This window comes from Pteropus medius, unplaced genomic scaffold (assembly GCF_902729225.1).
Source record: "Pteropus medius unplaced genomic scaffold, Ma_sr-lr_union100, whole genome shotgun sequence".
NCBI lineage: Eukaryota > Metazoa > Chordata > Mammalia > Chiroptera > Pteropodidae > Pteropus > Pteropus medius.
Genome location: NW_024342471.1, coordinates 27,997,391 through 28,008,356, shown reverse-complemented (window position 1 = coordinate 28,008,356; position 10,966 = coordinate 27,997,391). Strand labels below are relative to the sequence as shown.

Genomic DNA, 10,966 nt, shown 5'->3' with positions numbered 1-10,966 from the left:
GGCCGGTTCGCAGGCGGAGGGAGGGACCGCGTGAGGAGACCCGCCACCTTCCCCACGGTCCCTTCTGCCCTCAAACCCCGCAAGGCCTGGTTGCTTCCTCGTCCCTTTGTCCCTCCAGCCATAGGAGCATAACGGTGTGCGGCCCGCCTCCCGTACCCGTCGCTGAGGGTGGGCCGTGGTCTTTTTGGAATCAGACCTGCACCGCCTCTTTGCAAGCGGTGTTCCCTGGGGAAGTCAGAGGCGCCTCGTGACCCGCCTCTCAGCGTGCCACCTGCTCTCCCTGTGGACATGCACCCATCTCCCCGCAGCCCTGGGGGTTGATCTCTACTGCTGTCTCCGGCCACCGGCGAGGGCACGGAGGGGCACATGGGTCCAGAGGTGTGCCAGGTCACTTAGCCGCGTGACAGGGCTGCGGTGGCCGCGCTCCAGCCGGGCTGGAGAACCCACGCGTGGTCCCACTCCTACCGATGGCACTCATAACTGGGGGACCCCGACCCTGCCCTCCAGCCGCCAGCACCAGAGGACACACGGTGGCAGGACCGGCGACCGGACGGCGGCAGTCACAGATGTCCCTGAGGCCGCACCCCTCAGCCCAGTGTGAGCGCCAGCGGGACATGGGGCTGGGCCCCTCCCGCCTCCCAGAACAAGAGGCCGAGGACCAAGGACAGCGAGCTGGGTGGGGCGGGGTAGGGCGGGGTGGGGCACGGGGGCACCGCACACCTGGGACTGCAGCTGTGCCATGGCGGCCTCCATCTCCGAGTTGGACTCGCTCAGGTCTCGGATCTCCTGGTTCAGCTGCTTGATCTCCTCATCGTTGTCCAGCACTGCCCCAGGGAGAAAGCCCGGTGGCGGCTCAGCCTCAAGCCCAGGCTGGCCTCCTGGAGGGACCCGGTCCTCCCAGAGCGGCTCCGAGACTGACCCCGCATGTCTGGGCCACGGGTGGGAGAGTGGACATGTCTTCAGCCAGAATGAATTGTGAGAGAGAGACATGGAGGCCTTTGCGGGGGATGCTGAATGTGCACAGCTCCCTCTGCACTGGGGCCGAGCGAGTTCTCAGCCCCGCGGCCCCGAGGGCTCGGCCTCCAGCATCGTCTGCGGGGCTCCCAGAGCAGCCACCGCCACTGCAGACGCAGGCCCACGACAGGTCAGGCCTCCAGGACGGGGCCTCCCTGTCCTCTCCCACCAGCAACGCTCACTCGCCAGGTTGAAGGGCTCCCCACAGAGCCCGCGAAGAGGGCGTCCTTACCGTCACTCGTCTTGAACTTCGTGCTGAGAACCTCATCCCCTGAGAGTTTTCCCTTCTTTCCAGCAAAGGTGGCTCTGGGACAGCCGGACAAGCTGGAAGCAAAGGTCGCACATTAGAAACCAGTCCGAAGTCACACACCGGAGGCCAGTCTGGCCACACGTCACGAGAGCCAAATCGTCAGCGTCCGGCAACCGGGTAGGGTCCTGGATGGAACTCGCTAGCTCGTCCCTTTTTGTCCCTGGTCCAGGGACAGTCCCTCCCCCTCACCATTCATCCGCCAGCCCAGCCGGTCCCAGCACAGGCCGCTGCCCTGAAGGCTTGTCCCCAGAGCTCTGGGCAAGCTCCGCACCCCTTCTCAGAGGGGTCAGCCTCACCCCTGCTCTATTCCCCGCGGGGCCTGCGGCCTGGCCCCACCCACACTGCCCTGGCCAGGTCCAGGGGCGGGGGCTGGCATGTGTGCTCTCTGCTCCGTCTCCAGCGCCTGGTGCTTGCTGGACTCAGAACTGGCTTGTGGCGTGAATGACTCAATTAATCTTACAGGTGAAGAGACAAGGGCAGAAAAATAGAAAGAAAAAGACAGTTTCTGACAGGCCCAGGTAGTGACCCCCCCGGCACCTCGGCCGTGACCTTGGCTGCCGGGCACAGACAGGAAGAGAGGCAGCGAGGCCGGCCCCCAGCCCTGGGGCAGGTGAGGGCCTGTCAGTGCTGCCCCGGCCACTGCCCAGGCAGGAGGGGTCTCGTCGTCAGGCCCCTTGCAAAACAGGCTGAGCCCTGGCCCCAAATTTCAAAGAAGAGGCCCCAGCGGGAGGGGCAGGGCATGAGCTGTGACAGACAAAGCTTTGACAAGGACACGTGTGCCAGGCACAGGGCTCTGCTCGCTGCATGGGCTGTGGCAGGGAGGCTTACGACGTGGATACTCAGGGTGACACGTGTGGCACACGGCACCCTCTGGCACCACAGACTTCCTATAGTCTCCCCAGCCGGCCACCAACTGGGGACTTGATTTTCCCTAGAGAAGTGGCAAGCGTCCCGAGCCCTCGTCCAGCCGCCCCAGGGCCAGTCACCTCCGGTGGGTGAGGAAGCTCCCGTTGGCGTGGCCGGACCCGTCGCAGCCCGGGGTGGGGCAGGTGGGCCCCTCGTTCTTCAGCGACTTCCAGGAGAATGAGGGGCCGTTGACGGAGCCCTCCTTCTGCCTCCGCGCGGCCAGCGGGCAGCCGGACGCGCTTCGGTGAGAGGCGTACTTGCCGCTGATGTGGCCGAGCCCCACGCAGCCTGGGACTGGGCACCTGGCACAAAGAGGGCAGAGGTGAGCACAGGGGTGCTGGGGTGGGAGGGAAACCCAGAGCCCCCCAAGTCAGGCTGAGACCCGCCGGGAGCCCCGCTCAAATGCCGCCGTTGGCGTGAGTCCTGAGCCTCGGGCAGACAGAGGCGACAGGGACCACGTCCCCCTCTGCCCTTGCGGCTCGAGGGTCAGCGGCCAGCTTCTCTCTCCAGACCCCAGCAAGGTCCACACCTAGACCTTGCTGCCAGTGTCACTTCAGTGGAACGAAGGTGTCAGCTGAGTTTGCAGCAGGCACGGGGCCAGGGGACCTGGGAGTCACAGGTCGGAAGTGCACCCTGAGCCAGGAAGTTTGGGGACAGCAGGGGTCCTGCCCCCCAACAGCATCCAGGTGGTGACGGAAGACGGGGTGGTGCAGGGCGGTCAGCGTCTCTCCTCGTCCCTCGGGCGGGACCTGGACCAAGGGCCCCCGCTCTGAGGCCAGGCTCACCTGGGACCAGCACGGGACGGACGGCAGGATCCCTACCGGCGAGTTCCGAGTCCTCTCCCCCCGCAGAGGGGACTCTTAACTTGGCGTTTGCCACCCATTTTCCCCATGCTGCAGACGGGGGCACAGGACCCCGGTTTACAGAGCTGTTCCTGGGGTACAGAGAAGACGCGGGCTGGACGTCCCGGGCTTGTCACCAGCACATCCGGGCTCATCCCTGGGGTGGCCGCTGCGGACAGGTCCCCTCCATCGGCTCTCACTCCCTTCTTACTCAACCCCCCTCGTGGGCCTCAGGTGTGTGAGACGTCTCCCGAGCCACTCTGAGGTCATCTCGGCCTGGAGTCGAGTGCGGACACGGTGGGGGGCCTGGGGAGGTTCCACTTTACACCCGCACCCAAACTCGGACGCGTCCCAGCTGCGGGGCCCCCGGGTTCCCACGCGCGTACGGGGCCCCGGACACACGGTCAGGAGGCCGAGTGTGAGCAGCTTCGCGGGCGCATCTCAGCGCCGCCGCCTGAATCGCCTCCCCCACTTCCTTCCCAAAGCCCCAGCCCTGCCTGTCACCCGGGTCGCATTTGAAGTGAGAATTTCACACGCGTCATAAAAACACAGCTTTTCTCTCTATCCACGCCCCGTGTCCAGATCCTCGGAACTGTCAGATGACCTCGCTCTGACACGTGTGCGGGGTGCCAAGTGGGGTGGCTTCTGTGCTGGGGCACAAGCGTGATGTTCCACCAGGACCCCAAGGTCAGAGGGGCGTCTCCCAGTGTGGCCAAGGATAGCCAGGCCTCTCCACGGACGGAGGGCATCCAGCTCCTGACCCTGGCCGGGACCTCCACGGACTTGGCAGCCACTTATCAGTTGTGGCCGAAGAGAATTGCCACCAAGTACTAACCTGCCTTAATCTCAGACAGAGCAGGCACAAGACGTCTCCCTCACCAGCCCGCCCAGCATCCCAGCCGTGCTGACGGCGTGCCACCCACGGCGGGGCCTGGCGCACCCATCCCCGTTTCTGCTGGTGGGCACTTGTGCTAGGACACTCCATAAACGGAGGCACTAAGTGGGTCCTCCGCCCCCCGCCGTGGGGCCACCAAGAACTCATCCGCTCTACAAATGCTAAACTGTTCCTAAAAGTCACATTCTCCACTTGGCTGCAAACTCTCGTTTTTCTAAAAGCAAAGTTGACAGCACATTAGGAGGAGGAAAAGCATTTTTCTCAGTTACCTTGAAAAATGCTGATCTTGATTTTAATCATTTGCAAAGGCAGCACAATGCACTCACGGCAGCCCCACCAGCAGGACCCTTGCCAAGCCCTCCGCAGCATCGCATGCGCGGTCACAGGCCGAGCCCTGGGCTCTCGCCCGCCCCGCATCGGGTAGGCGGCCTCCACAACGCCAACAACGGCGTATTTTGCATTCTCACCTTAGCGTTCCTTAGTGTCATCGTAAAGTTTCAGCAGACAAGCCACATTACTAAGCCGATGGGCCACGCCAGGAAGGCCCTGGTGCCGGCCAGCAAGGCCCCTGCTCTGTGGCTGAGCAGACGTTCAGGCTGGGTGGGCCCTGAGGGACAACCAGGCTTCGGGCCAGGGCACCCCTCTGCAGGGGTGTCTGGCTGCTCATGGCCAGCAGGAGACAGTCTGAGCAGACCTGCCCCCCACCGTCGACCTAACGGGCCTGCCACGACCAGGCGCCCGAGCCGCACACACGGAGGCCAGAGCCACGCCCATCCGCGCCTCACCGGCCAGAAGGACACACGACAGCTCCAAAGAGCCAGGGCAAACTGGATGGTGGGCCACCCGTGTGCCCTGCAAGTGAGTTCCCCGGGAGGGTGAGCTGGCAACGCCGCTGCCCCCAGTGAATGCGGTACAGTCAGCCTCACGCACATGCCCAGAGAGGCCACCAGCAGCTCTGGGGACTTCACTCATTAAGGGCCAGATGTCGCTTCCTCCCACAGCAGGCTCGGGGTCCCAGGCCCAGGCGAACCTCCCAGGCTCTCTCGTTCCGCCCCAGCTCCCCGCAGGGCGTGCGACAGCCGACACGCAATGCAGACACCCGGCATCTCCCTGAACACACTCTGCTCCCTGACCCCTGCCCGACCTTCCCGCCAGACAGCAGTGCCCCTGAGCGCCCTGTGCCCAGGCGTCCCCAGGTGCAAAGGCAGTGGGCGTCTTGCCTCTCCCGACCTGCCAGACACCCCGACCTGGGCGGCTCAGACAGGGCAGTGCTGGGCGCACACTTCACTTCACGCACGTGCACGCGCGGGCCCTCACGGGTGTCCCCCAGCGGGACAGGAGGGCTCCTGGGGAGCCAGGGGTTGTCATCCACCAGCTGAGTCAATGAACCGGGAACTCAAAGAAGCCTGTAGGTCATGAAACACAGGGGACCCCGATCCCGCAGGGCCCCAGGGGCCAGCGGGGCCGACTCACTTCATCAGCTCAGGGTCTTCCTTGTCGTCCTTGGCGGGTGTCACCTTGGCTCCAGTTTTCTTGGCACGTGGGCAGCCTGACAAGCTGGTTTAGAAAGAGAATAAAAACAGCAATGGCCCCGGCAGCTCCTCCCAGGTCGAGGCCAGCAGCCCAGGGACCCCACAGAAGCTTCACCAGCCAGCGCTCTGCTGGGCGGTGGCCAGGCCTAGAGCGTCCCCAGAAGCCCCTGCGCTGCTCTCAGAGCTCTGGAACCATCGGCAGCTCAGGCGGAGGGACAACTGGCCAGGGCTGCCGGCAACGTCAGTGCCTCAACAGGAGCTTTCACCCTCACCTGAGGGCAGAACCCCCCACAGCCGCACCCCTGGGCGTGGCAGGCTCACCTCCGGTGCGAGGCGTAGTTCCCCGTGATGTGGCCAGAGCCGTCGCAGCCGGGCGTGGGGCACCTGCGGAGGACAGCGAAGCTGGGCCAGAGCTGTGGAGCTGGCCCCAGAAGGGCGCCCTGTGTGCTCGGGCCCGGGGCGCCCGCCTGCCCTCTGGGGTCTCACAGACGGTGGTGCCCGTCCCTGCCAGTCCTCCCCATGACCTCTGGGCTCCAGGACAGTGCCAGCCAGTCCCCCAGTGGGCCCGGGGAGGCCAAGCGGCGAGCACGGCTCCACCGCAGGGACGGTGGCGCTCCAAGCCTCCTGCAGGCTCCAGGCTGGACGACAAAGTTCCGGAACAGACACGGCCCTTAACTTTCAGCTCGAGTGCTCGGAAAGGCCAACTCAAACCCTAAGAGCAGTTCGCCTCCCGTGACGCCACTGCGGGGGGCAAGGGCCAGCCTCAGGACGGTGGCCAGCGCTGTGACTCGCCCTCAGCAGCCCCGGCCTCAAGGCAGCAGTGGGAGCAGGACCCCTGCAGCCCGAGGCTTCTGCAGGGGCAGGCGCCGCACAGGGGCGGAGGGGGGAACGGCCCACGACCATCGCACGCTGGTTTCCACATGGGGAGCCGTGCCCGGCTCTGCCAGCGGGGCCTCAGGAGGCCTCCGACCAGGGCCCACTGCACGCCTCAGCCCCGGCAGGGACCGGGCAGGGCTTCGCCGCTGTTTGTCACCCTTGTGGAGAGAGAACCGTGGGAGCCAGGCTGTGCCTCAGTCCCAGGGGGGCCCCAGGGGCCACGGCTGCTGGAGCAGGACGCAGGCCTTTGCCTCCCAATCAGCAGACACTCGCGTCCCTGTGCTGTGCCCAAGGCCCTTCCGCAGTGTGCTCTGTCGTCCATGGCATAGGCAACACCTGGCCACCCCCAGACCCTAGCAAGCCAGGCCGCTGCTCCCCACCAGAGAAGCCTGGAGGCTGGTGACACAGGGGGCTCCAGGTCCAGGGGTGCCCCTGCCCCTTGCCCAGCCTCCACTACTCTCTTGGGGCCCCTGCTCGTCCCTGCCTGTGGCCACACGTCAGACGCCCCCTGGCCTGTCAGCTGACCAACTAGCCACATCGCCCTCTGGCCAGGTTTTGGCATAACTTAAAACCTATTGAGGTTGGACAGCTCCTGTCCCGGTCACGGGTGGTCAAGTTCAGCCCACACATACCTGGGGCAAGGAGGCCTTTGCATGTTAACAGATACGGCTCACCACCTTCAGCCAGGCAGGTGTCACTCTTCAGCCAACCCCAAGCACTGCAGCGCCCAGTCCTGACACTGTCTCTGCATCGTCTGAGGCCCCAGGGTCCTCGGCATGTCGGGGCGGCCCCTCCCTTGCTGTGGGCACCCCACCCCGCACCTCTGCCCACTCCCCGGAGGGCCAAGTACAGAGCAGGGCACGGACACGCTTGATCCTGGCTGGCCACCCGCGGCCCTGCTTCTCCCGGCCTCAGGACAGCGTGTGACAGAACTCAGAGGCCAGCGCCGTGGGACCAGCTTGCCCGGGAGCGTCCCACCCGCAGCACTGAGACCCATTGTAACGGCCGTGCCCCAGAGCCGTGTCCACGAGTGGCTGGCGCCCATGCAGCTGGAGGGGCTCGTGTCTGCGTCGGGGGCTGGCAGCACTGGCTGCTGGCGTGGCTTCGGGGACCCACAGGGTCAGCTGCAGGAGCCGCCCACCACGTGACCCCGAGCATGGTGTCTGCACAGGACGACCCCGTGAGTAAGTGGCACGCACACAGGGTTCACCTCTGAGCCCCACGCAGGATGTGGCTGCACCCAGCTCCCCACGCAGCACGGGCCACGAAAGGGACCACAAACGCACTTGGGATTTCACCAAAACACAGAAGCCACATCATACGAGACTGTCACTGCACCCAGCTGTGACAGGGAGGCCACCAAAGAGTGCGCCTGCAAGGTGGCGGCACAGGTCTCTTGCCCTGGGGACGGGCCGCCTGCACCCGTCCGCTACAAGTCTGCCATGTGCCCACTGGGCAGGAGGAGGGGAGAGGGGGCACGGACCGTGGGCACCAGACGCAGCCGAGGCCCAGCTTGAGGGAGGCGAGGGCCGGGCGCCTACGGGAGGACCCCGGAGAGGAGAGCGAGGGCCGGGCCTCGCTCGCGCTGACGCGTGATCGTTTTCACGCAAGGAAGACCTGCTGCTGCCATTTCTGACTACGCTCCGGGTCTCGGACGGGGGGCTCGCCCTCCCCGACAGCCACCTCCCGCCACGCAGCCAGCGCCCGAAGGCTCACGTCCGAGCCCAGAATCGCCTCAGACTGGAAGCCCATGAACACTGATCACAGGCGGAGAAAGAAGCGGGGAGGAGGGTCCGCTACGGAAGGAGAGGGAGCACGGAGTGGGCTCAGGAAGGAGGTCCCAGCGGGGCTGCTGGGCTGGACACCGCGAACGGACAGGTGACATGTGGGTGTGTGTGACGTCAGAGCCTCAGGACACGCTCTGGTAAGGCTGTGGCCCCGGAAAGACCGTCGTGGGCTGAACCCCGCCTCGTCTGCGGGAACGGGGAGCCTCTTGGCAGCGAGGGGAGGGAACCGCCCGGACGTGAGCCCAGAGCCGTCCGCCCGCCTCTGAACCGGGGCCTGGGAGCCCCCGGCAGCAACAGCGCCTCACCCGCGAGACCCCAGGGTGGACCGGCCGGGGAGACTTGGCCTGCACTCAGGGCCTCCAACACAGAGGCCTGAGAGAAGTGGACCAGCCCTGGGGAGGGGCGGCCTGGGGGCAGTAGTGGGACCTCCTTCCTCAGCCTTGGTCAGCTTGGGAGTCACAGCTCAACAGAAGGCAGAGAAACCAAAGGCAAGGACAGTCCCCAGCTCCAGCCTGAGAGGACACTGAGACCTGGGAACCCTCCGGCGCCCGCGCCTTGTCTGAGCAGGACCCTCAGGCAGGTAGCTGCCGCCCTCAGGGCCGGGACCAAGCAGAGGGACGGGGGCTCAGCAAAGCGAGAGGCCGAGTGTGGTGGCCAGGCTGTCCAGGGGAGGGGGTTGCCAGGGCCAAGACAGAGCAGCCGGGAGGGGCGGCAGCAGGGGAGGGGGCCGTAGCAAGAACAGCCTACAGCGCACGGAGCCGCAGCGGACAGACACGGCCAGGCCGGTCCCGGGCCGCTGCGCACAGCGCGTGCAGGCGGCGAGCAGAGCAGGCCAGGCAGCCCCATCCTCGGGAGAGCTGAGCCGTCCAGAGCTGGCGCCCTGCTCCCCTCCCGGCCCTGGCCCGCGGAGAGGCCGGCAGGGCCGAAGGCAGCACAGGAGCCGATAGCAGCCTCCCGGCCAGAGGGGACAGGGGCAGAGCGGGGGACACACAAGCCACAGCAGCCGGCTGAGCAGAATCAGCCCTTCCACGGCCCTGCCTCTCCCGCTGGGCGGGCCGGCCCTGGAGAAGCCGGTTTGGGCTCAAGCCCCATGGAAGGACAGAGTGGAGCCGGAGAGCCACCGGAGAGATGGGAGGCCGGGAGGGCAGACATACTTGAGGTCAGCAGAATGGGCAGCCATGAGGTTTCTGAGGCTCTTGTCAGCAAGAGGGCAACCAGAGAGGCTGAAAGAGAAGAGATGGGGCACCGCGGTGAGCCCAAGACGGGGAGCGGAGGAGGCGAGGGGAGGCCCACCGCGAGCACCTGGCCAGGCCGGACCCAAGTGGGGGACGAACCTGCGGTGGGAGGCATAGTTCCCGGTGATGTGGCCACTGCCGTCACAGCCGGGGGTGGGACAGCTGGACAGAGGAAAAAGAGCATCAGAACAGAGAGCAGGGCACACCTGCCAGGCCTGCGCCCGGCCAAGCCTACGTGGCGGGGGCTGTCGCCTGCCCCCGGCTCGTGGGGGACAGCTCCTCCCCTCAGTCCTCGGAGCACAGCTGTCGCCGCTCAGACTGCCGGCTGCTCCCGCACTTAACTCAAGAAGGAAAAATGAACTGGTCTGAAGCTTGGCCTCTGAGCCCATGGGTCATGTGTGCACACGTGTGCACAGCCACGGACATGCGGGCATGGCCTCCTGAAGACAAGGTCCCAGGCCAGAGCCTGGGTCCGGCTGTCCTGGGGAGCCAGCTACAGCAGGAGGAAGCTGGTGGGGTCAGGACGAGCAAAGAGGAGCCCCAGGAACGAACTCCGACCCGGGCGAAGGCCGGGTCTCCTGCCACGCAGCTGCCCCATGCAGCCTCCCACAGAGGCGGCTTCCGGCGAGCCGACCAGAGGCTATGGGATGGCAGCTGGCCCCTGGCCACCAGCAGACTGCCCGCTCCAAAGGCGGCTGGTTAAACCCCATGAGGACCAGCTCAGAGGGGCCACCAGGCTGACCAAGCGCGGGGGCCGAGTCCTACGACAGAACGATGCGGGGCCTGGGCGCCGAGGGCCGGCTCGGGGCGGGCAGCGCCCTCCGTCTGGCTCCGCCCTGCGGGTCGTCTGCGTGCCTGGTCACCTCAGACGGTTGTATTAGGGCCCAGCACGACAGGCGCAGTCAACCTGCCACCTGCCGCCCGGCTCCCTGCAGGACACCTAACCGCTGCCCACCAGTGCGGACGGGCCCAGCCGCCTGATCCTGTGCCGACCGCGGAGGCCCCTGGGGAGGCCTGGAGCCCAAGGCGAGGACTTACGTCAGTAGCTCCTTCTTCATGTCCTTGGACAGAAACTTCAGCTTAAAGCTGGTGAGGGTGACGTCCCCAGGGTACCGCCGCTCCTCGAAGCTCTCCTCCAACACTTCCTGGTCATCTGCTTCAGAGGAAGCAAAAGAATGGGCTGCTGGCTCTGACTGCAAAAAACCAGCAGGGAGAAGTTTTAACGGCCGGCAGGGCCGGGCGCCCGGCCCGGGGGCTGAGGGGCAGGGACCCTTCGGGAAGCGTCCGCAGCGGCACTTCTGGAGTCTCCCATCTTCTGGACGAGGGAGGCGGCCAGTCTCCCGGACGCAGAGGACAGCGGCCTGAGGGACTGCAGTGCCCCCCACCTCCCCGGAGCTGCCCCAGGAACGTGGGGCCTCGGGCACGTGGCCACCTGCAACCACGAGTCCCCACCTAGTGCAGCTCCCTGGGGGACACGGTATGCCACAGTGGGGTGGTCACACCGTGGCGCAGCCAGAGCGGCAACATGCGAAGCAAAACTAACCAGTGAGCCGGTGGCCGCCGGCGCTA

General features: G+C 66.2%; 1 protein-coding gene across 1 annotated transcript in view; it reads right to left on the bottom strand.

The window, feature by feature from the left end:
• Positions 1 to 10,966, bottom strand: part of MYT1 (myelin transcription factor 1) — a 49,481-nt gene that overhangs the window by 3,434 nt on the left and 35,081 nt on the right. The window contains exons 14-21 of the mRNA XM_039864918.1: positions 10,436 to 10,590; positions 9,497 to 9,559; positions 9,317 to 9,385; positions 5,821 to 5,883; positions 5,441 to 5,524; positions 2,311 to 2,532; positions 1,247 to 1,338; positions 721 to 824 (exon numbers count right to left, since the gene is read on the bottom strand). Coding sequence (XP_039720852.1) covers positions 721 to 824; positions 1,247 to 1,338; positions 2,311 to 2,532; positions 5,441 to 5,524; positions 5,821 to 5,883; positions 9,317 to 9,385; positions 9,497 to 9,559; positions 10,436 to 10,590 — 852 coding nt within the window. The remainder of the gene's footprint in view (positions 1 to 720; positions 825 to 1,246; positions 1,339 to 2,310; positions 2,533 to 5,440; positions 5,525 to 5,820; positions 5,884 to 9,316; positions 9,386 to 9,496; positions 9,560 to 10,435; positions 10,591 to 10,966) is intronic.